The sequence below is a fragment of the Pyrus communis genome, chromosome 9, assembly GCF_041283825.1.
Source record: "Pyrus communis isolate YQ-2024b chromosome 9, ASM4128382v1, whole genome shotgun sequence".
NCBI lineage: Eukaryota > Viridiplantae > Streptophyta > Magnoliopsida > Rosales > Rosaceae > Pyrus > Pyrus communis.
The window spans coordinates 25,124,016-25,147,288 of NC_142573.1; the positions used below are offsets into that span (position 1 = coordinate 25,124,016).

General features: G+C 35.9%; 1 protein-coding gene and 1 long non-coding RNA gene across 6 annotated transcripts; both read left to right on the forward strand.

Annotated features, from left to right (window-relative positions):
- The first annotated feature begins 11,707 nt into the window (after nucleotides 1-11,707).
- LOC137739849 (uncharacterized) lies at nucleotides 11,708-15,724 on the forward strand. 2 transcript variants are annotated; one of them, XR_011069121.2, is made up of 2 exons: nucleotides 11,708-12,099; nucleotides 15,526-15,724. XR_011069121.2 is itself a non-coding variant. In XM_088699529.1 (2 exons), the coding sequence occupies exons 1-2, from the start codon at nucleotides 15,144-15,146 to the stop codon at nucleotides 15,585-15,587; spliced, it is 360 nt and encodes a 119-aa protein (XP_088555655.1). In that variant the 5' UTR covers nucleotides 14,963-15,143; the 3' UTR covers nucleotides 15,588-15,724. The 2 variants fall into 2 exon arrangements, 1 of the variants encoding a protein (XP_088555655.1); XM_088699529.1 differs by lacking the exon at nucleotides 11,708-12,099 and adding an exon at nucleotides 14,963-15,441.
- Nucleotides 15,725-17,469: 1,745 nt separating this feature from the next.
- On the forward strand, nucleotides 17,470-21,047 carry LOC148694463 (uncharacterized). Of its 4 annotated transcripts, XR_015966225.1 has the most exons (6): nucleotides 17,470-17,772; nucleotides 19,011-19,180; nucleotides 19,603-19,793; nucleotides 20,063-20,180; nucleotides 20,536-20,625; nucleotides 20,831-21,047. It is a non-coding gene; the product is annotated as an uncharacterized LOC148694463 (long non-coding RNA). The 4 variants fall into 4 exon arrangements; XR_015966226.1 differs by lacking the exon at nucleotides 19,011-19,180; XR_015966227.1 differs by lacking the exons at nucleotides 17,470-17,772; nucleotides 19,011-19,180 and having other exon boundaries at nucleotides 19,215-19,793; nucleotides 20,071-20,180.
- Nucleotides 21,048-23,273: the final 2,226 nt, after the last annotated feature.

A 23,273-nucleotide genomic window follows, 5' to 3' on the forward strand; every position in this document is an offset into this window, starting at 1 on the left:
GGGAAGCTATGGGGGCAATGACAGGTGGATATTCACCGCCCAATGATATTTGATCATGCAAAATATCCTTGAAGATGAGACGACTACGTATTCTAAGATAAGGCCTGAATGGCCGGGGAGTCTCCAAATCTCCATGCTTCCTGGCAACTTGCATGCCTGCATGCCTAATCCCTGACGCCACCCATACGTCAATATTTTGGTGACAAGTTCACCAACATGGTGCTACTCTGTGCAGATGTAAATACATGCCCCCTATCCAGACTTGGTTAGCATCCACGAATACTTAATAAGGACAGAAACTTAATGACTTAGTTAAGTAAAAAGTACTGTAACAAAGTTTTGATTAAATATTCGAATGCATTTTTTAAAGAAGTACCTGGCAAGTGTGTTCCCATAAAGAAGCAAGAATTATTTTGAAAATTTTAGTCACTGCCACAAGCACTTTTAATTCCCAAATTTTGGGTGTATATCCACGATTAATTATAATCAATACTTTTGGAATGAATCCATATCATTTGACTACTACACCCGATTTGCGTGAGGCATCAGGAACGCACACAATTATCGTGATTTGGTGAACATTTTATTCGTTTATGCATCTCAGAGAAAACGGCTTCATGCATGATAAGACATGCCAACATGCATGCATGCTTAGACCTTACTCCTTCCCTATAAATAGTGGCATTGGAAGTCGTTTAAGTTCATCCCAAGCTCAGCTCTCTCTCCCCTCTCTCCATCTCTCCCTCTCTCCCTCCCAACCCAAATTGTCGTTGTGGCTTTCAACTTTTAAGTTCTTTCATTATCTTTCATTTGCCTTGCAATTAGTGGTAATATTGTTAAGTTTTGTTGCTATATATATATATATTTGTAGATGGAGGAGGCATAGGTGAATTTGCTGACAGAAGATAGAGAGCACAGATGAGGAAATGCAAGAACAAGGCAGCATCTCCATCCTCTGTGCTCTCTATTCTTCTGTCAACACCTTCAGCCCCTTACATTCCTTATTGCCTTTATTTAGCCATATGATGCCTTTCTATAATCCATATTAATCGTCTATCCTGTCTGTCTGAACTTCCTTCAACATGAACAAGTAGTACTAGCATATAGAGTGCATCTCGATTGATAAATCTTGGAAAGCATGAAATAATTAAATACACACACACACACATATACATATATAGGTTTTACACGTGTGTGTGTGTGTGTGTGTGTGTGATGTTTTTTGCTTCTATACGCATGGTTTGTTTGCTTATTTCAGTCCTTTCAGTCATTACACAACAACAGCATGATTGAGAATTTCCCCCTTTTTTTACTTTCCTCAAATATATAATAGCTGAATTCCTATCTAGGGGTGCAACTCGGACGGGTTGGATGGGTTGGAAAGTTAACCCAATCCTGACCTAACTTTTACACTTCGGGCTCGGGTTCGGGTTGGGTTTCATTGGGGTTCATTTGGGCTCGGGTTTAATTGGGTTAGGGTTTACTTGGGTTGAGTTCGGGTTGCCCAACTTTTTTAAGTTTAATCTTGTAACAACTTAGTTTCCAAGAATTTCTAAAAAAATTAAGCCAAGTAGCATCAAAGCTAGCTAACTTTAATTTCATAAATCAATCTACTATAAAGCTTTAGGATTTAGAGACTACGAATATGGGCTCACTAATCAAAGTGGATGAGGATCCTCTCCGAATCCTCTTTGTGGGGATCCTAGGGATCCTTACATCCTAGTCATTCATCGTACATCGTGCGGCCAGTTTTCATCAAGTACCATTTGTGTTTAATTTTAAATAAAAAAAATCAAATGATTTCTGAATGCGCGATGTACGATGAATGGCTAAGATGTGAGGATCCCTAGGATCCCCACAATTTGGATCTGGATGGGATTCAAATCTAATCAAAGCCTCTTATTCTCTTAAAACTTAAGTAATTATTATAAAGGGTAATTTATTAAAAAAAGTATTAGAAAAGGCATTGGTTTTTGGATTTGGCTCACTCACTTGGGTGTACTATGAGCATTAATTAATATGGGTTACAATTTGGTTAGATTGGATTTCGTTAGTCTGGCTGGGTTGGGGCTGGACAGGCAAATGATCAACCTAACTCAACCCAATCAATGAATGGGTTAAAATTGGGTTGGGTTCGGACATGTTATAACTAAAAAAAAAACCCCACTTATTCAGGTTTAAAATCGAATTGGACATGAGCAGGTTCAAATTGGCCTAACCCAAATTGCACTCTTAATACTATCCCACTTTATCCTATTTGCAGTTTAAATTGGTTATGTGTTTACTTTCTCCTTCTCTTAATTATAAAAAAGGAAATTTTGATTATAAAATTAAGGAAATATTCTTTTTTATTCTTAATTAAATAATAGGGATTATTGGATCCCAAAATTATGTCATATATCTGTCGGTCCAAAAATAGAGAAGCAGAAGTGCTAGCTAGGTTTTGATGACAGAAGATAGAGAGTACATATGATGAAATGCAAGAACAAGGCAGCATCTCACTCATTTGTGCTCTCTATGCTTCTGTCATCACATCTTCAGCCCTATGCCTCCTCTTTATATTTATCTCTGTTGACAATAACTTTGTCCTTTTTTGTTCTTTATCTTCTGCATCAAGGAGAGATGAGAAGTATGACACGGATACATCATCACATTCCATACCACTCAACATGGGTTAGCTTTATCCACGAGTCTTTGTATGGCGCAAGATGCCGCCATAGCAGTGTACTAGTTCCATACAAGTAACCCTCAAGAGACAGACCACAAGGGTCCATCAGCAATCCACCAATCAATGCCACCGCGCAGACCAGGCAACAAAGCACCAAGTACCGAAAAGATAACTGAAAGTAACAAAACAAAGCCAACAGGCAGATCCGGGGTTTAACCTACTCCTAAGTCCCAAGAGTGTAATTCTAAAGGACTTCACTTTTGTACTTAAATAAGAAAGTACTTCTATCCTTTAATAAGAAAGTACTTCTACCCTTTGCTGTTTTGCTATGAATCTAAATACTACTCAATGTTTTTGTTTCTGTGTTTTTTTTTTTTTTTTGGGAAAACTTAATGTTTTTGTTTTGGATAAACAATTGACACTTGATGTTAGAACCAGATTGTTTACATTCTTGATTGCTAAGAGATATGACTAACAAGTTCTATTCTATTTTAGCGTCGAAATGTTCATAGAGAAAATGAAGTTAACATAAGCAAAAATTAACTAAAACCAATTCTAGAAAAAAAAAATTTGCGCATAATTAAATACGATGCCAAAAATTATTGCAAAAATAAAAAAATAAAAAAATAAAATCTAGCAGTCCTATACAAGTGGAGGATTGCCATATTAGTTAGGGTTCTCTATGTTTGACGTTCAAATACTCTCCCCTCGTGTTAGAGCAAATTAGTTTAGAATATCGTTTCAACTCAATAAGAAAAAAATAATAATTGCAATCCAAATGTAGACACCGATTATAGCAAAGACACATCACGAGAATTCCACTTAGCCACTAAAGAGGTCTATGTGAATGCTAGCCAAATTTAGGAAAAAAATTTCAATGTGCCGAGAACACAACTCCGTACGCTAAGTGTTATAATACAATTTGTTGAATATTTATTTTTTATTTTTTGAGTTTCCAATCAATTATTTTATTACATTTGGTGTACCCAAACACACATCGGGTTTGGGTCTAGGTGCTAACTCTACTACTTAATTTGACCCAATTAAGTTTGGGTTTTTATTTCAACTCCTTTTCCTTCTATGCAAATTGGAGTAATAGGCGTCTAAGACACTATAAAAAATATTAGGGATGTGTTATCCACACACCCTTTTTTACTTCTCACATATCCCTTATTAATTTTTGTAATTTGATCTTCTTTAATTCATCTGATCTGACGGCCTAAAATTAAAAAGATGTGTAAGAAATAAAATTAGGTGTGTGGATACCACATCCCAAATATTAAATGTGGTCTATTGAGCCCTTTAGTGTAGATTTTCAACTAAGAGTATCTCCAATGCAAATGTCTAAAATTAAATGTCATAAGTAAATTTGAAGATTTATGTGGTAATGTCAAATTTTTTTGTGCTCCAACTCATATATTTTTTTTTATCCAATTAATATTTGTAAGACCCACTCTTCAAAACAAATAAATAAAACTAATTTTCATAATTTATGATTGGTGCATTACTAGGATTCACACAACAAAACATTTAAAAAATAATACTTTGACATCAAATTTTCGCATATGTCAAAATTGGCAGCACACGATAGATATATCAATCCACATAGGATTGACATATCAGTTGGAGCTTCTATTTACCTTCAAATTTTATAACGTGGCATTTCACTTAGCATTTGTTATATCTTTAAGAGATGGTCTAACCAGAATATTAAAGTGCTAAATTATATAAAAAAAATTAAGTCGAGAAGATGATAAAATCATTATCATCTCGTATTGAGGTCACATTAAACCCTACTCAAATTTTCGGGCCAGTAAGGCATACCCCCACCTGTAATAGTTGTGCGGACAATCGCAGCTAGTTGTTTCTAAAAATTTCTCAAGTTTAATTAACAAAAATATATAAATAATAAGGGCGGTTTAGTTGGGCCCAATACACGTCCAAGTCTTACTTGCAAAATATGTAGCCGCATATTTTGAAACCCATATTGTTTTGTAGGCCAGTGGTTTAGCCTCCTCCAAGATACGCTAGCTCTAGATCAATAAGTCGTAATATTTACAGGTGGCGACTCGACTGACATAGTCCACCAGAATTACCCATTGATCTTCTTGCATATGTTCTTATGTGCCCCAAATTTTTTATACTATATTAAAATATGAACATTTCAATACACTAGTCAGTAAAATATATTATGATACGAATATTTAGGCACTAATTATAAAGTTAAACAAAATTAATAAATTACAAGTAACGATCTACCATAGTAATGGAGATGAGTGTTACTATTGCACCACTAAGTAGGTTTGAATATCGTTAGCTCTCGAATTTAATATCTACAACAACAAAACATTTTACCACTAAGTGGGGTCGGCTATATGAATCCTAGAACACTATTGCGCTTGGTTTTGTGTCAAGTCCTTCGTTAGATCCAAGTACTCTTAAGTCTTTTCTTAGAGTCTCTTCCAAAGTCTTCGTTGCACATGTCCAAACCACCGTAACCGATTTTCTCTTATCTTTCCTTCAATTTCGGCTACTCCTACTTTACCTCGGATATCCTCATTCCTAATCTTATCCTTTCTCGTGTGCCCACATATCCAACGAACCATCCTCATCTTCGCTACACCCATTTTATGTACGTGTTGATGCTTCACCACCTAACATTCCGTGCCATACAGCATCGTCGGCCTTATTGCCATCCTATAAGATTTTCCCTTGAGCTTCAGTGGCATACGACAGTCACACAACATGCCAGATACACTCTTCCACTTCATCCATCCAACTTGTATTCTATGGTTGAGGTCTCCAACTAATTCTCCATTCTTTTGCAAGATAGATCCTAGGTAGCGAAAACGGTCGCTCTTTGGTACTTCTTGGTCTCCGATCCTCACCCTTAACTCATTTGAGCCTCAATTTGCATTGAACTTGCACTCCATATATTTTGTCTTTGATCGACTTAGGCGAAGACGTTAAGATTCCAACACTTATCTCCAAAGGTTGAGCTTCGCATTTACCATCTCCTGAGTTTCATCTATCAACACTATATCATCTACGAAAAGCATACACCAAGGAATATAATCTTGAATATGTCCCGTTAATTCATTCATTACCAATGCAAAAAGGTTAGGACTTAAAGATGAGCCTTGATTTAACCCTATAGTTATGGGGAAGCTTTTGGTTTGTCCTTCATGAGTTCTTACGGCAGTCTTTACTCCATCATACATATCCTTTATAGCTTGGATATATGCTACTTGTACTCTTTTCTTCTCTAAAATCCTCCAAAGAATGTCTCTTGGGACCCTATCATATGCTTTTTCCAAATCTATAAATAACATGTGTAAATCTTTTTTCATATCTCTATATCTTTCCATCAATCTTTGTAAGAGATAGATTGCCTCCATGGTTGAGCGCCCTGGCATGAACCTGAATTGGTTGTCCGAGACCCGTGTCTCTTGCCTTAGTCTATGCTCAATGACTCTCTCCCAGAGCTTCATTGTATGACTCATTAGATTAATACCCCTATAATTCATGCAATTTTGTACGTTGCCCTTATTCTTGTAGATAGGCACCAAAGTGCTCTTTCGCCACTTATTTGACATCTTCTTCATTTTCAAAATCCTGTTGAAAAGGTATGTGAGCCATGCTACAACCGTCTCTCCCAAGACTTTCCACACTTCAATCGGTATATCATCTGGGCCCACTGCTTTTCTACGTTTCATCTTTTTCAAAGCTACAACCACCTCTTCCTTCCAATTCTCTAATTTAATATCTAATCTAACAAATCTATCACTTGGGTATGGCACCGTTGAGACGTTGTATAGAGATTTTATGCATAGTACATTATTGACAGGAGAGTATTGCAAACATGTATTCAAACGATCGAGATTACGATGTAGCAAAATTATGTGTTATTGACATTGTCACCGGAAAGGGTAGTACGTGGGCGTGATCGAGGTGTTATTCTGTTGATTTATGCGTCTTTCCCAATGGGGGCAAGATGATAATATTGCACCCTCAGGAATTTGTTACTTACTTATCAGGACAACAATGAGTTGTTGGTATTGCGGGCTGCAGACCATAGTATCAATAACTTATTCGTTGGGTTCGTTAAGTAAGTGGACAATTAGGCCCATCTACGTTAGTATTTTTATTTATTTATTTATTTACTTACTTATCTATTGTTTGGGCTTGACCTAAAGATATTACACACATATCTTCGAAGTATGTGATGCTACGAGTGCGTAAGTGAAATTTTTTTACGTTCGGTTATGATTTTAGTACAACTATTTTAACTTTATTATATACGTATTTTGACATTACGTTATTATATAGCTATTTTTTACTTTATGTTTTTATAAAGGTATTATCTTATAGTATTGTACTGAAGGAGAAGGAAAGTTTAGTTTGGAGGCATGAAGAGGAATCATTGCAATCCGATCGCGACGGAACAGCATTCTCTTTTATGCAACCGCTCTTGCTTGATTTTTTCTTTATATATATATATATATATATATATATATATTTTTTTTTTTTTTCTTCCCATCTTTTAAGTATTTTATTTATAGCAAGTTATTTCAAATTTCGGGGATGAAATTTTTTTAAGGTGGATAGATTGTGACAAATTGTCCTTAATTTTACGATTTTATTAATTTTAAAAGAATGAATTGACAAAATTGCCCTTGAGGCAAGATTGTTGACTTTAGTTGACCATCTTTTAGTGACGTGTATGAGCTATTATTTTGTAGTATTCTTAAAGTACTTGATAGTACGAATGCGTAGGCGTAAGCAGAAGTGAATTTGGAGTTACGGTTAAAATTTTACAAAACTACATACGTGAAAGGCATTTTGGTAATTTCACGTCACGGGGATATTTTTTTTTGTTTTGTCTTTTGTGAAATTACTTTGTAAGCCAGTGGGGCCCACAACCCATTATCACCCATCTTCCCCGTGTCCCCTAATCTCCCGATCCTTTCTCTCTTTCAACTCTCATTTCTCTTTCTCTCCCTTTCATCTTTCATCTCTCTTTTCTCTCTTTCCCTCAAACTATCTCTCTCTTCGCTTTGTAAAAACAACGGAATCGAGTAGCACCACCACCACCTCGCCATACTCCGGCAAACCTCACGACCAAACTAATACCATATCATCACCATCAACCTTGCGGAAGACCACCAATCTTGTACCCAGTTTGCTCAGAACACCCAAGTGGAAAAATGGAACTGCACAGTGACTTTTATCATTGTTCACTCATTTCTCTGACCATGTGAGCCTCAAGACCCTCAAATCCTTCTTAGTTTGAAGCTCTTATGTTGTTTTAACCTTAAAAATGAGTTTAGGGGACGATTTGATGCAGAATACGCATTGAGATGATTTTTCACCAGTTTTCCAGTGACTAACCAGCCACCTTTAGGCCATTTTTTGGGGCCAACACCGATGTTAACATGGCCCCACTTTGGTATGGTTTTGTTCCCTACATTTCTAGCTTCACATTGGTTTTTAAATCATTGAATTCGGTTGAAAATCGAGCTCGAATTGAACTCTAGAAGTCAACCCTGCAATTTGACTATTTTAAAATAGTTCCTTTATTAGCCGTACTTTGTACGGAAACGCGTTTATACATTAGTACGTTACCTATTTACGTAATTAGTTTTGTTTCTAGGCGAAACGCATCGGAAGGACTCTCGATGTCATGAGGTGGGTTCAACTAAACAACATGATTTGTGAGTGGGTCTTTGTTTTTTAAAATATTATATATTTATTTAATTTCCATTTATATAATTGATAAAGAATTTTCTAAAATGAGCTTTGTTTAGACTAACGTTTTTAAGAATTAAAGTATTGATGAAATTTATGAAATTACCATAAATTCTACAAGACGCATGTTTATGCATATTTTGACGTAATGCCATGAATATACCTATGGTCAACAATATTATTATTTTATTGTGGTGAATTACGAAGTTTTCGTAGTATGATCATATTTATGTTACTACTCATCATGCATGCTACACTAGTGTTTGAACTCTCCCGAGCCAAGGTCAGGCTTCACGTGTATGTTCACATCACACCATGCACTCACTTTAGATCCAATATAGGTGCCAGTCCTATCCTAGATTGCTATAGGCAATTAGGACTTATATGTGACGCCCATAGCGCCAGTCTTCATGTCATTGTAGTACTAGAGCGTAAGTCCTTATTACACCCAGTCCTGGTCATGTCAGAATACCTCTGCATGAACTCGTGTGTCAACATACGTCGATGAGCCCCTATTAGTATATGTTTATTTATTTGAGATATTGGGATTATCGAGTGTTATGTGTTTACTTACGAAGTATTATGAAGTACTGCGTCCTCGACGATTTTACTGTTTACGATAAGTATTTTCATACTATACGTAGTACGTTATATTTGGAAACTATACTTGTTTTACAACGAGGGGTTATTATGTTTTTGAAGAGGTTTTTACAAAAGTTTAGTTTTAGACCCACTCACCCTTGTTTTTCGCCCCTCCAGGTTTTAGTAGCTGAGCTATCGTATTGACGAGGATTCTTGGCAAATCTTGGTATTGGAGATTACCCTCAATGGTATAACTCTCATTTTACTTTTATTGTACTTTACTTATACTCTGACATCACATGTGAAATAGGTTTATTCCCGGTCACTAGTGCACTTTTACATTTAGGCACTTTGAGGTTTAAATTTACTCACATTTTTCACATCACTACATATTATGGCTTCGTCACCCTTCTAGTGTCAGCCAGTATAGCTCGATTCAGAGTCCAGGTAGACATTCCTGATCGGTTTGTGTCAAATAAAATTATGACATGTGGACACATAATAATGTGTAATGACAATATGAAATGGTCCTTATGTAAACGTTTCATTTCTTTATGTTTCTTATTATGCTATAAGTTTTTGAATTATTTCGTGTCCATGTGTCATTATTTTATTAGTGGTTATAACTTACAAATAAGAATGATAATGAAAAGACTAATTTGCCCTTGAATTTGACGAAATAATGGACGGAATCTACGACAAGGGGTTAATTGGTTGATTTTAAATAGTTCAGAGGGTTAATTTACCAAAAAATTAGTTCATGGGGTCAATTTCAACTGGTGTAATAGTTTAGGAGGTCAAACCGCAGTTTACCCTATATTTTAAGTATAAAGAGACACTTATTTATATGAATTATAATAGATTTACTTAAATCCATCTAGTCCGCCTAGGCGTTTGCCAAGGCGCCACCTAGCCACCTAAGCGCTAGGCTCCAGCCCGCCACCCGATTAGCACCTAGCGTATTTTAAAACCTTGCTAAATATTAAAACAAAAAAAAAAAATATATATATATATATATATATATATATTTGAATTAAGTACACATTGAACCACTACAATCAATATGTAATATAACACCAAGTTTTTATTAAATTTTAATTTTGTTCAAGGGTTAAAGTTAAAAAACCCTTCAATTTTAACAACATGCATATGAAAGGTAATAGCTATATTTTAATCTAGCGTTTTGAGAAGAGAAGAAGAACCGGAGAATCGAAGAAATTGGATAGAGAAACAAGTGAAATAAGCAATTTAGCTGATTTTCATTACCATTCTTACATTTGCTTAACTGTTAAGCAACCGCATTACTCACTTATTACTCCCCTCAATCTTAGCCTGGGTTTCATGGCTAAGAGTGTAGCTATGATGAACAAACACTGGACCGTGAAATTCTTGTCAAATTATCCACAACCTACTCTTTTGTATAGGAATATAGTTATAAAAAGATCAACTTTTTGGACCTTTTATCCAACAAAGTGATAATTTAGAGCGGGAGATTGTCACAATGAAAGATAGGAGGAGATAGGAGGAGATAGGAGGAGAATGAATGTATACATGCAAGTCTTTCAAAATTGATCTTATCTGACATACATCTACAACACAGTGAGTTAATGCCTTATATTCTACTTTAGTAGAACTCCTAGACACAGATAATTGCTTTTTAGATTGTCAAGAAAAAATCACATAACTTGTTGCAAACCTTCATTTGTTAATGTCAGCAACCCAATTAGAGTCTGAATATGCTGAAGTGGTATTATCAAATGAGGATTTATAAGTCAATCCATAGTCTATAATGTTTCCAAAGATATCTCAAGATTCTATTAACTGGAAAGAAGTGTGCATTTGTAGGTTGATAAATATGTTGACAAAGTGTGACATATCAGGTCTTAAAAATGTTTGATATTGAAGGGCACCCAACAAATTTCTGTAAACTTAGATCCGAGAGAGGAGGTCATTCTGAAACAAGCAATTAAGTATGTGGTTTAGATGAAGTTGGGTGCATGTTTACAGTTCTCCATTCCAGCCTTCTTAAGCAACTCTCTTGCATATTTTGTTTAGTTCACGAACAGATGACCATTGTCTTTGTATTGAATATGAAGACCAAGGAAGTTTGTCAACTGGCCCATATCCTTTAATTTTAAATCAAACAATTCTCCAAGGTTCATGATTATTGATTGAACTAATATGAGCTGTTGATGATGTTTCAGAAAAGAACAGGGTCGGTTGTCTTTTTATTATATCAGCTCAAGTAATTTTGACACATGGCAATCCAATGGCTTATAAGCCACATAATAAGACATCTAATCCAGGAGAAATTTTTCATTGTGACCGGAACACGGATGGTACACTATATGTTTTTATATAAGTGATGGAAATTTTTATATTTTTAAGTTATTAACTTTTTAACACATATATCTCACAATTTGTACAGTAACACGTGGTGTACCATCCAATGTGACGGTCACACTAAAAATTATCTCCTAATCCACACCTTACATCCGTCCTATTAGACTAAAGTTGAACTTTGATTTACAGCTCAACAATTCAAATACAATGGACCAATAAAAAAACAATTCAAATACAAAAAATACTTAGAAACTAAGCAAGCACTAAACAATCTATCAATCAACCAACACTTCTATCCGTTTACGTTTCTAAGCATCTAGATTGATAAAATCGACCTAACCGCCCATCCATTAGTCCAAACTACCAGTCTCTAATCTTCTGACCGTACATTTTCTACACCCTTCTATCACCACGTTTATAAGTAAGTTTTGTGGTGCCAATTCCAAACTGAAACGTACTCTATCAGTTGTCACCCTACAATCAATTCCTCACCAAATAGGGCTTGTAAGAATGCCTCACCATCATCCACCAGGACAACCACCGCCTCCTGATCCTTTTGCTCCTCCACCACCAGGTCCGCCACCACCAAGACCACCGCCTCCTGATCCTTTTGCTCCTCCACCACCACCAGGAGCTCCTGCTCCACCACCGGGACCTCGCTCTCCACTTCCACCAGGGCCTCCTCCACCGCCAGGGCCACATGGTCGTCCCCCGCCACCTTAATATCACCTCACAGGCTCGCCTCAAACAGTATACTAGTTAGTATTGTTAGCATTATGTATAAGAAATAAAGTGCATGTGTCCATGTAAGCTTCATGAATTATCTGTATGTACACACGATAGGATCAATGCCTACCTTATTTAATTAATTTAAAGGGTTAATTGCACTTTATACTCCAAGGTGTGGAGGTCATTTGTACAATAAGCCACTAAGTTTAATTTTTGCATTTTACACCTTGAGATTTCTGTATTACACTAATTTAACTTCTTTATCAATTTTAGCGTTTAATTAAAAGTTAAGTGCTGATGTGATATAGACTTAACCCACATTTTAAGGACTCGTTGACCTCAACTTTAGCGTGTAGTACTTTACTCTTCTATTGTTTCAATCCTTTTATAATATTAAGAGTCAACAAGTCTTCAAAATATGAGCCCAATATATAGCACATCTAATCATAATGCCTAATTAGAATCTGATTTCTTTATAAATACCATTATAATCCAAAAGCATATACTACAATTAATTAGACCTAATAATTTCTTGCACAACATGTTAACACAAGACAAAAATAACGGATTTCAGGTCAACAAGATAACTAATTGAGTCATTATCTGATCATCCGTTAAGACCCGTTATTAATGAGTTCTTAATAATTTCCACACGGGTAACCGCCCGTTTCAACCTCTTAATAATTTTAAACTACTAAAAAAACCTTACTAGCTACTACAATAGCTATAGTACTAAATCTAACATGAGTGAGATTAAAAATTTCCAATATACATTAAAAATGCAAAGCAATTTAAAAATACCAAAGCACATTAAAAATTTCATCAAAATTCAATTACAAGTGTGAAAAATAAAGTAAAATATGAAAAACGATCGTAATCGCATCCTCGTCATTTGACTTTTTTAAAACCCTACAAGCCCTCATGAATAGTGTTTTAAAGGGAGTTTAAAATAAATAAAAATTCATAATAATTAATGTACAAGTTGAAAAACTGTGAAAAATATATATATAAACACTCGTGGTTGCACTATCTACACTTTGACAATGGTTACATCGTCGTTTAGAATATTAAAACCCTCCAAACCCTCATGAATAGTTTTTTTTGTTTGAGTGCAAAAATAATAATAATTTATGTATAGAGGTGCGAAAAATGTAAATAATAAAACAAAAAAAAAAAAAAAAAATATATATATATATATATATATATATATATATATATTATTGCTTGTAATGACAAGTTTTACAACTGTCATGAAGGAGTTAACTCCGAAATCCAACACCATAATTCATAAACCCTAGATTTATATTTTAACCGTCAATTGTTATTTATGCTCTATTCTTCTCACCATATTTCATTTTTCAAATTTTCTTTTTTGAAAACATGATTTAGCTAATGCAGAAAAATGAACTATTTAGATTGTTAATATCACGTCCCGATGTTTACAGTTAACTGAAATATGAGTCGTGTTACATATATAATTTCTAGGGACTTTATCAATTATGAGCAATATTTTTTCACTAACCGTAAAAATTTGACCATGATATCAACTATTCGAACTGTTCATCTTTCTGCATTTGATAAAAGATCGTATTTTCTAAAATAAAAAAAATGAAAAAACGAAATTCGATCGTATTTTCTAAAATTAAAAAAAAATGAAAAAACGAAATTCGATGAGAAAATGGAGAGTAAACGAAAACAACAGTCAACGATTAAATTTAAATCTATGGTTTATAGGATTACAGTGGCGAATTTTGGAGTTGACCTCTTCACAAAAATTGTAGAGCTTGTCACCAAGAACATTTGTGTGTGTGTGTGTGTGTGTGTGTGTGTGTCTCTCTCTCTCTCTCTCTCTCTCTCTCTCTCTATATATATATATATTTCACACTTCTACATTAATTAAAAAGCTATTAAAAAACATTATTTCAAAAATAGATTAGCAAGTGTTGGCAAGTGTTATACGACACAACCCGTTAAGATGTCGAGTATGTCACGAAAACAATATAAAAAGAAAATATGACACGAATGACGGATCCACAATTAATCATAGTGATTACGTGTCAACTTTACTAAGTATGTACATGTGTGGAAAAAATCTAGGGGTGGGTGCGGGTTGGTCAAAATTGCAAACCAAAACTGACCAAGTTAGGTCTAAAACCAATCAAATCAATTAACCGAATGTGCCGGGTTGGTTTGGATTGGTTCTCGGTTTCTATGAAGACAAAAATACATAATAAACTTCTCTTCCAAAAGCTACATAGCATAGCACCAATATGAGTGATTGCTAATTAAGGAAAACACAAATGAAGCAGCCCAATGTTAGCACCAAAGCAACAGCTAAGCTTTTCCAACGATTGATACAATGTAAAACAACAAAGATTGTTGCAATAATGTATAACTGTGAGAGATTTTAGAGAGAGAAAGCATTAGACTTGAGGAAAAAGAAAGAATCTTGTATTAAGATAATGATCTTACAGAGAGTACATTTAGCTATATATTGTAATGCCTTATAGACTTAGCTCTCCAAATGGTGCCCATGTTCTTCTCGAAAGGAACTCTTAAACTAATCAAGTTTTGTTTTCATATGGTGGAAACACTGTAACTCGCAAATAACTAACCATTTATATTATTACATGTATTAATTATGATTAAAAAATAAAATTAAATATAGGCGGGTTGGTCTAGTTAACTGCATCCTAAGAATTTTTAGAACTAATTGTCAAACCGATTACAATCGGTGTGATTTGGTTTAACCATCGAAAATTTAATAAAATAAAAAATAAATAAACCAAACCAAACCATACCAAACCGTCAATGCGGTTCGGAGGTGCAATCGGTTTTTTTTTTTTTTTTTTTTTTTTTTTTTTAAATGCTCAGCCCTAGAAAAATCTAAGTGAAGGGAACAATGGAACATAACCGAAACGCGTTTTCTGGCTACCAGTCTTCCAACTACCAGTCTTATATGATTGTCTAAAAACTTCTTTCTAGTGAATTAACAAACCGACTGTATATCTTTATATAACTGTCCATTTCTCTCGTCAATTATCTTCGCTTGCAACCAAAATTTCAAAAGAAAATGGCATTCCGTAGGCATCCGCCAGGACCACCACCACCCGACCCATTTGCACCACCACCTCCCCCTCCTCCTCACCACCATGGGCATCCACCAGGTCCACCACCTCCACCGCCGCCTCGGGAATTCTTTCCTCCACCTCCACCTCCCCATCTGGAATTCCATCCTCCACCTCCACCACCAATCCACCACCACCCACCTGGTACTCCACCCCCACCGTATTACCCACCAGGCCCTCCGCCACCTGGTCCTCCTCCACCGCCTTACTCAGACCCCCACAGACCGCCACCACCACATTGGGGTCGGCCTCCTCCACCTTACTAGGTAATTAATTTACAGCAGTTTTTACTGATATATCTTATTTGTATATGGTCTACATACGTAGGGACGTTGGATGCACGGGGAACGTCTGATCAAGGCTGCTACTTTAAGGAGAGAAAGAAATAAAAGATCATGTTTATAGACGTTGTAAATCTTATTCATGTTTTTAGACCCTATTTTTTTCATCATGGGTGTGTACTTTCACGATTCAAATAACGTAATAATATAATTGCAAGGTAGATAATATTTAGTTTGGTTTGGTACTTCATGTGTATTTTTCCCCAGATTTACCTTTCTATGAAGAAGAATACAGTATCGTGAATCTGCAGGCCGCAAACCTGAAAACTGCAGAGCTCTCTGTGTGATTGTATTACGCCGGAAAACATAGTTGGAACAAAAATTGGTGCAAGCAACTATTCATATATGCCAAAGCTTTTGTGTTACCGTATGTTTATAATGAAAGAATTTAAGCTAGGATTGTAAACATAGATTGTATAAACTCAACTCAATTAATGATGAGTGAGGTATGGACTTCATTATATAGAGATTACAAGATGAGGTTGGTTACATATCATCTGATTACATTTGAAATTCAAAACTAAGTTACACATGAGTTTTAGATAAGGAAGAAGTGTGATTCCTTGCTATCTGTTGAAGAGGTTGAAGAGTATCCAACTTGTGTGGCTGACTTGGAGAGACGTTTACCATGCATTTCGGACGTGGAGAGATATCTTGAATAGTTGGTTTATCACGCCCCCGCAAGCTGAGTGGACGTTGACAAACAGGAAGCTTGGAGATGAGATAACTAAAACGAGCTGTGGACAAACCCTTGGTTAAGAGATCCGCGAGTTGGTCAACGGAAGAAACATATCCCACAACTAGTTCTTTGCGAATTACTTTTTCTCTAACATAATGATAATCAACTTCCACATGACGCATACGAGCCTGATAGACTGGATTGGAAGCTACTGCCAAGGCTCTGATACCATGAAAGAATTTAAGCTAGGATTGTAAACATAGATTGTATAAACTCAACTCAATTAATGATGAGTGAGGTATGGACTTCATTATATAGAGATTACAAGATGAGGTTGGTTACATATCATCTTATTACATTTGAAATTCAAAACTAAGTTACACATGAGTTTTAGATAAGGAAGAAGTGTGATTCCTTGCTATCTGTTGAAGAGGTTGAAGAGTATCCAACTTGTGTGGCTGACTTGGAGAGACGTTTACCATGCATTTCGGACGTGGAGAGATATCTTGAATAGTTGGTTTATCATATAATACAGGGGACGACAAAATTGAAACTATTTCACACAGCAACGAATAAGCCCTTTAATTAGTGAGGACAGAAAATTGTCAATTCGTCGCAGAAGGAGGAACGCTTCCTCCCTTGATTATAATATGGGAGGACAACAAAGTTAACTGATTTTTAGGGTGCATTAATGAACAAAATTGCACGTATTATAATTCGAATGAAATAATAGCATCATGTGGCGGTGTATTGAGTACTCAAAAAAATTGGAGGTTGGGTTTGAAATCCGCTGCTGGTGTGGAAGTTAGATTTGTGGCCAAGAAGAGGTTGAAATGCCTCTGTGAGTCTTCCTAGTCCCTAGAATGGGTGGAAAACCTTGACTTGGCACCAGTTGTCCCATTTTTTTAAAAAAGAAACTTCATGCATAGTTTAAGCTAAAACATTCTGAGTAGACATGTCTTTGAAATTTTGAATATCCTCTCCCTTGCCTTGGTTGCCTGCACAATTAGATAAAAATCAATGTAATTACTGAAGCTCTTGGCAATACACATAAACTAAAGTTTAGGGGTGGATTCAAAAAACTGAAAACCAAAAAACATTGAACCGAAATTGTTAAACCGAACTGAACTGAATTTGATTTGATTCGATTTAATTTCTGAGGTTCGGAAATCAAACCGAACCGAACCAAACCGAACAGATTTATAATTAATTATAAATTAATATTTTTATTACTTAAACGGTGCCGTTTGAAAGGTAAACCCAACTCCCTTGCCCTGCGGGTCTTCCATCTGCCTCTGTACTCGGTAGTCTGAAACCCTTCCCTTCCCTTATCCTTCCCAAATCCCAAGTTCCCAGTTCCCATTTGCAACCTCCGCCGCTCCGCGCACCTGGGACCTGTCCTCGTCTTCTTCTTCCCAGCGACCCGTCTCACTCTCAGTCAGTGTCGCCGTCTAACTCTCGATCTTTCACCCCCGTGACCCGCAACCTCTTCTGGCTCTGAGTCCTCTTGCCGTTTCCAGTCTCGAGTCTCTCGACCCACGACTTCCTTTCCAAGTTAGTCAGTCAGTCTCTCATGTTCTACAGATTTTCTTTGATAGTAATGCTTACTGTTGTTGTCAATTAGAAGAATCTGATGGGTGAGGAAGGGGTTGTCAATTAGAAAAAATGGGAGGTTTTGATTTAAGGGTTTGTAACCGTTGGCTGTGCATCTGATGAATCCTGACAAGGAGGTGCTTCTGCATTTGAAAGCGTGTGCGAGGCGATCGGATTTCCAATTGGGTCTGAACATTCATACCCTTGTGGTGAAAACCGGGTCGACTTCGATGTTTATGTTAAAACCAGTTTGCTCTGTTTGTATGTGAAATGTGGGTATTTGGAACATGCACATAAGATATTTGATGAAATGCCGGAGAAAAATGTTGTTTCTTGGACTGCCGGGTACAATAAAGGGTTTTGTTGTTTGGTTCTTCTCTTTTAAAGATTTGATCTCTTCACATATTATGGTAGAAAGGTACCTGCATAATCTAGATATCTCTATTGAGAGTTGGTGTAATTGTTAAAGCTCTTTGTTAGCTTATCTGAATGGTTCTTTTAATGCGAATGTATCTAAATATATTGTTTTGGTTTGCTGGATTTCCAATTTTTTTTAAGGTGAAATATATTTAGTAAACAAAGGCACCTTGAAGAAGAAAGAGGGAAAGCATTTGACTACCAACCTCATTTTGCCAATATATGAAGGAAGTTACGGAAGCAAACAACAATGCCTGGACAAAAGAGCATGTCATCATTCCGATCCGAAGTCCCATTCCCCTTAGATGTAAAAGAAAACACAATAAAATTGTTACTGGAATTCCTACTACATAATATGCACCAAGATTTATATGCTGCCAATGCAAAGAACATCCTTCAATTTTGAGCACGAAAAGTTCGCGAAAAAGTTCAATTTTGTGCAAGCACTTAGACAAGTTTACAAAATTCTATATGTACTAAAACGCAGTTAAGAATGTTTATTGTTCCTAAGGAATTGCCTCTATTTTTCTCTTTCTTCTGCCTTGGTTTTTGGGAAACATTAATGAAAAACTTCCGATACTTTTTATTAAGTTAATCATGATACTATTTATTTTATCCTTTATTTTGTCCTTATCGTTAAAATTCAAAATTTTCATTAGTTTTTCTTAGTTTTTTTGGGCTCAATAGTGAAATGGCATGTTTACCTCTGTTTGATACGTGTGGATCATCTGCTCTTCGTTTCGTAGCTGTCGTCCTAATTTTATGACAGTGGATACCTGCAGCGATACAAAACACACCTAGCGACATCGCCTCTGCTTCCTTTTCACTCTACGACAACTTATTTTCCATTTCAATCTGCTCGACCATGAAACCAACATCTATTCCACAAGTTTTTCGGCTCGCTGTGCGTCACCTTCAGCCATTCATCTATCCCTCGCGACTTCACTATCATGTATTCGAGATATGGATTGGACTCTGAATCTTCCTCGACAACTCATTTCAATTTTTCATATGGGAATTTCAGCAAATATGATCTTCCCAGGGTTCAATTTTTGTTAATTTTAGTTGTTTTCTCCTAATTTTGATGATTAGATTTTGAACCTTTTATTTTTTCCAAATCCACATCGACATGGGTTTGTGGTTGTTTTATGGAAGTGGAAGAAGACAATGACATCTGCTCAACTCAAAACTTTTTTTTCAAAGGTTAATTAGTAATAAGCAAGCGTATACGAGGTTGGAGGAATCGGCATTTGAAGTTGATCACTTGCCTTTCAAGGCACAAGCGTATACGAGATATATATATATATATATATATATCGGCAAGCTCATCTGATTATTATTATTTTTGTTTTTATGATTTTTTTTCGATTTCAGTTACCCTCCTCCCCGTGAAAAGTGTGCCGGACCATATTGTACAAATCCATACAAGTATCGGGATTCGCCGTCGAAGCTCCCTCTGTGCAGTCTCTAGCATTACTAGGCAATGCACCAAACGATGACTCCTCTATCTGTCTGTTGATTCAGCTGAAACTGGCTTTGCAGGATATTTCCGCAGCACTTCATATGTAATTTATTTAGTTCAATACATGGTGATGTACTACTGCATATGTAGATGGAATTTATATACACAAATCATGTAAAAATTGCTGCCTATTCTGTACAAAGTTGTAAGGTTCCATCACTCTACCTCTGACTTTCTTCCCTTTTTTTTTTTTTTTTTTTTTAGCATGTCCATCACATTTGCTATTCTTTTGCTATCCAATGTTCCGTCTTCCATCTTTTGTTTTTCCCTTATATCTGTCACTACTGCTGATAATTAAATGTTTTTCTTCAGGTTATCAGCTATGCATGTCTGCAGCATGAGCTGCTGGTCTGAACAATAAACTGAGTTTCAACTCTGACTTCGAGATCATTTCTGCGCAGACTTAGGTATTCAAGACATTGAAGTTGGGGTAAGCCATCATACTCTAAAAAGTTTTGAACGTTTAAGTGATTGCAAATATGGTTGACACTGGGAAACTATGAAGATTTGATGGATGTTGGAATCACTGATCTAGCCAAAGTGCGTTTCTGTATCATGCATTTCATGAATAGATTTGAAATATCATGTATATAATTGACTGATATTTTGATTCCTTTTTTAATGTTAAGAGACTGTAGTTGTTGAGATTAGGGAGCTATTTTCCTCCTTATTGTGTTCTTAATGTCAAACTTTCTTAATGTCAGGCGATGAGTGTGAATTTTATTGATATTGTGCACATATCTCATCTTTATTTGTGTGTTTGTGTAGGTTTCTGATTTTCATAGGTTGAAGAGTAAAAGCCGTGATGCAAGCAAGGAGGCTGCAAAGGATCCGAACAAGCCTAAGAGGCCTGCAAGTTCCTTCTTCGTTGTCATGTACGTTTCGTTTTCCCCATGATTTAATTTTTGTAATTTCATATTTATGAATTTTTCGTTTAATTTTTGATCTCTTGGTGTTTCAAAGACACAAACAAACAACAACCCACATATCAATAACATTATCACTCCTACCTGTTAGTTTTAATTATTTTTTCAATTATTCTGGAGAAAATTTGAGTCCAAAGTTGTTCGCTTTTTTCAGCTTCTGCTGCTACTCGACTGCTTTCAGACTATGTAATGACCTCTTCTCCTTCAAATATCTCTTCTTCTGATTGTATAATCTTCATGGTCTGTTTGGGTTGTTCGGTTTCAATTGGATTCTCTCTGTTGGTTCTGTGTTTGAAGTTGGAAAAACACATATGTTGCTTTCACAGTTTGATTAACACTTCTTAATTAGAATTGGCTAATTCTTTTACTAAGCATTCGTTTTTACTCATATTTCTAACATTGGAGGTTTATTCTAATTTAAGATGAAATTGATGTTATGAAGAGTTTAAAATGTCCGGTCGACGCTCGTTCTGTATGCAACTGAGCTTCTCAATTTTTTTAATGTCACCGCAAGTCTAGACACTAAAAAAGTTGCCACTTAAATGCCACTGGAAGTCTAGACACTACCACAAACAAACGATGGTGCCAAGATGTGGTGTGCCGGATGTTGTCTTAACTACGTTTTTTCAGATCATGGAATGCTTTCCCATCCCATGCTGAGATTGTAACCCAGTCAATAAGCAAGTGAAACACAGAGGTTCTACATCGCATGTTAGTTTTTGATCCATTTCTAAAAGTCCAATGCATGGTACAATAAAAACATCTCTTTGGCAGCAAAGAAAGAAGAGTGAAGTACTGAACAACAATGTGAAAAGTTGGGACATAGAAAGCAATATATTTTTTATGTGTATTATAACTAAATGGATGTAAATAAGGTAATTTTTACGTATCATTTGTTCTTTAAAGAACATAGGGAGGTCACCAAAAAAAAAAAAATATAGGAATGTAAATAGGTAAATAAATTTGGATATGGATGTAAATAAATTTTTTACAAGTCTGACACATTTGCCAAAGTTATAAAATCCGCAACATCGTGCGGGCTCTTTTGCTTGTTGCTAGTCTATGTCAACATTTTGATAAATAACACGTCAGACTACACAACATGGGAATCTCAAGGAATTCTTGCCAAAGTTTTCTACAAGGGGCTCAAAATCTGTTGGCAATATGGGGGAGCAACCTAACTATTTATAAGCACATATAAGGTCCTTCATCTCATTAATATGGGATTGTTTTCTACATCGTTCTCAACACTAACCATTAAGTACAGCTTGTAAGCTGTCGGCGAAAACTGAGAGAGAAACGAGTGGAGCCAAACGTTTGACATAAGTGACAACATCTGTTGGAGTAAATATGTTTTTATTTAATAATATATATGTTTATATATATTTAAGTTTTGCTTTATTACTAATATTATATACATAACGTTTTGTTTTATTATCATTATTCTATGCATAACAGCCAATTGATTTTGGCTTTTCAATGAGATAAGGAGTTACAGTTTTTTAAGTTTGAAACATGTCATTGACTTTTCAATTAGATAAGGAGTTATCTCCTTTTAAGTTTGAAAAGATGGGATTCCTTCTCTGAATAGAGAAGAAGATCAAGTCTATTTACATAATTTTTTTTATTCCGTTTTGATTTTGTCCGTTTTGTTTTCTTCTGCATTGATTCCTTGCGGTTTTCTTTCCCCTAAATCATTTAACCCCGCAACGTCTATTTCGTCCCCTTATATATATTGATCCCCTGTACGAAGGAAGAAAAAGGGAAAAACAATAGCGTATGTGTTTTTCTTAAAATTGAGTTCTAAAGCAACATATAGAAAGGGTGTGAGTTCGAAGGTTCTTCTACTGTGCAAGGAATAACCTTATCAGAAGAAGGTTCTGGGCTATTTTATCCTATGAACGACGTGGTGTTTGTGAACTGCTTGCACACTTTGGGCAAAGCTGCGAAACGTCTTAAAGAGAGCGACTTAGTCCGCGACTCATCCCAAAAATCATTCACCACTCAAAGCTTCTATATTTTTTGGTTAACTTCGTTCCTCTCTATTTCAGTTTACAACAACATCAATATCATTGCTGTAAACATATCCCAAAACAGAACGGCAGCAGAAGAGAATTGTGCTCATGATGACGTACGGCTTCCGTAACTGGACGAACCATCACGCCCCCAAACAACCCCTCGAGCTTCATGTGGATTACCAGCTCCTAATTCATTCGAAATTCGATTGCTACAACGTGCCAAATTCATTTCATCAAAAACAAAATTAGTTGTTAAATCTTGTTGGCATAGACATGGAATAATTGAGGAAGAGAGATTTAGAGCACACCTTGCGGCAGCACCAACACCATTTGGTATAAGGTAGTGCAATGAAGTTTTTGTGAGGCTGCTCAAAAGGTCAATTAATGGACACGAAGACAGAGAGAAGAGGGGAGAGGTATTTGGATTATGAGCAAGAAGAAAGTGCGAGAAAGAAGTAAGGAGACGGAAGTAGAACACAGAGAGAAGATAGCTAGAGGGGAGAGGTTTCGGTCTATGGACACGAAAATACATGTTTATCCTTTCATTTTGTTGGAATTCAACATCGGTGGGTAAAAGAA

Coding starts and splice junctions, on each gene's coding strand:
- LOC137739849 (XM_088699529.1), top strand. CDS start 15,144: ATGGCATTCCGTAGGCATCCGCCAGGACCACCACCACCCGACCCATTT. Junction 15,442..15,525: donor ACCGCCACCACCACATTGGG/GTCGGCCTCCTC, acceptor CTACATACGTAG/GGACGTTGGATGCACGGGGA.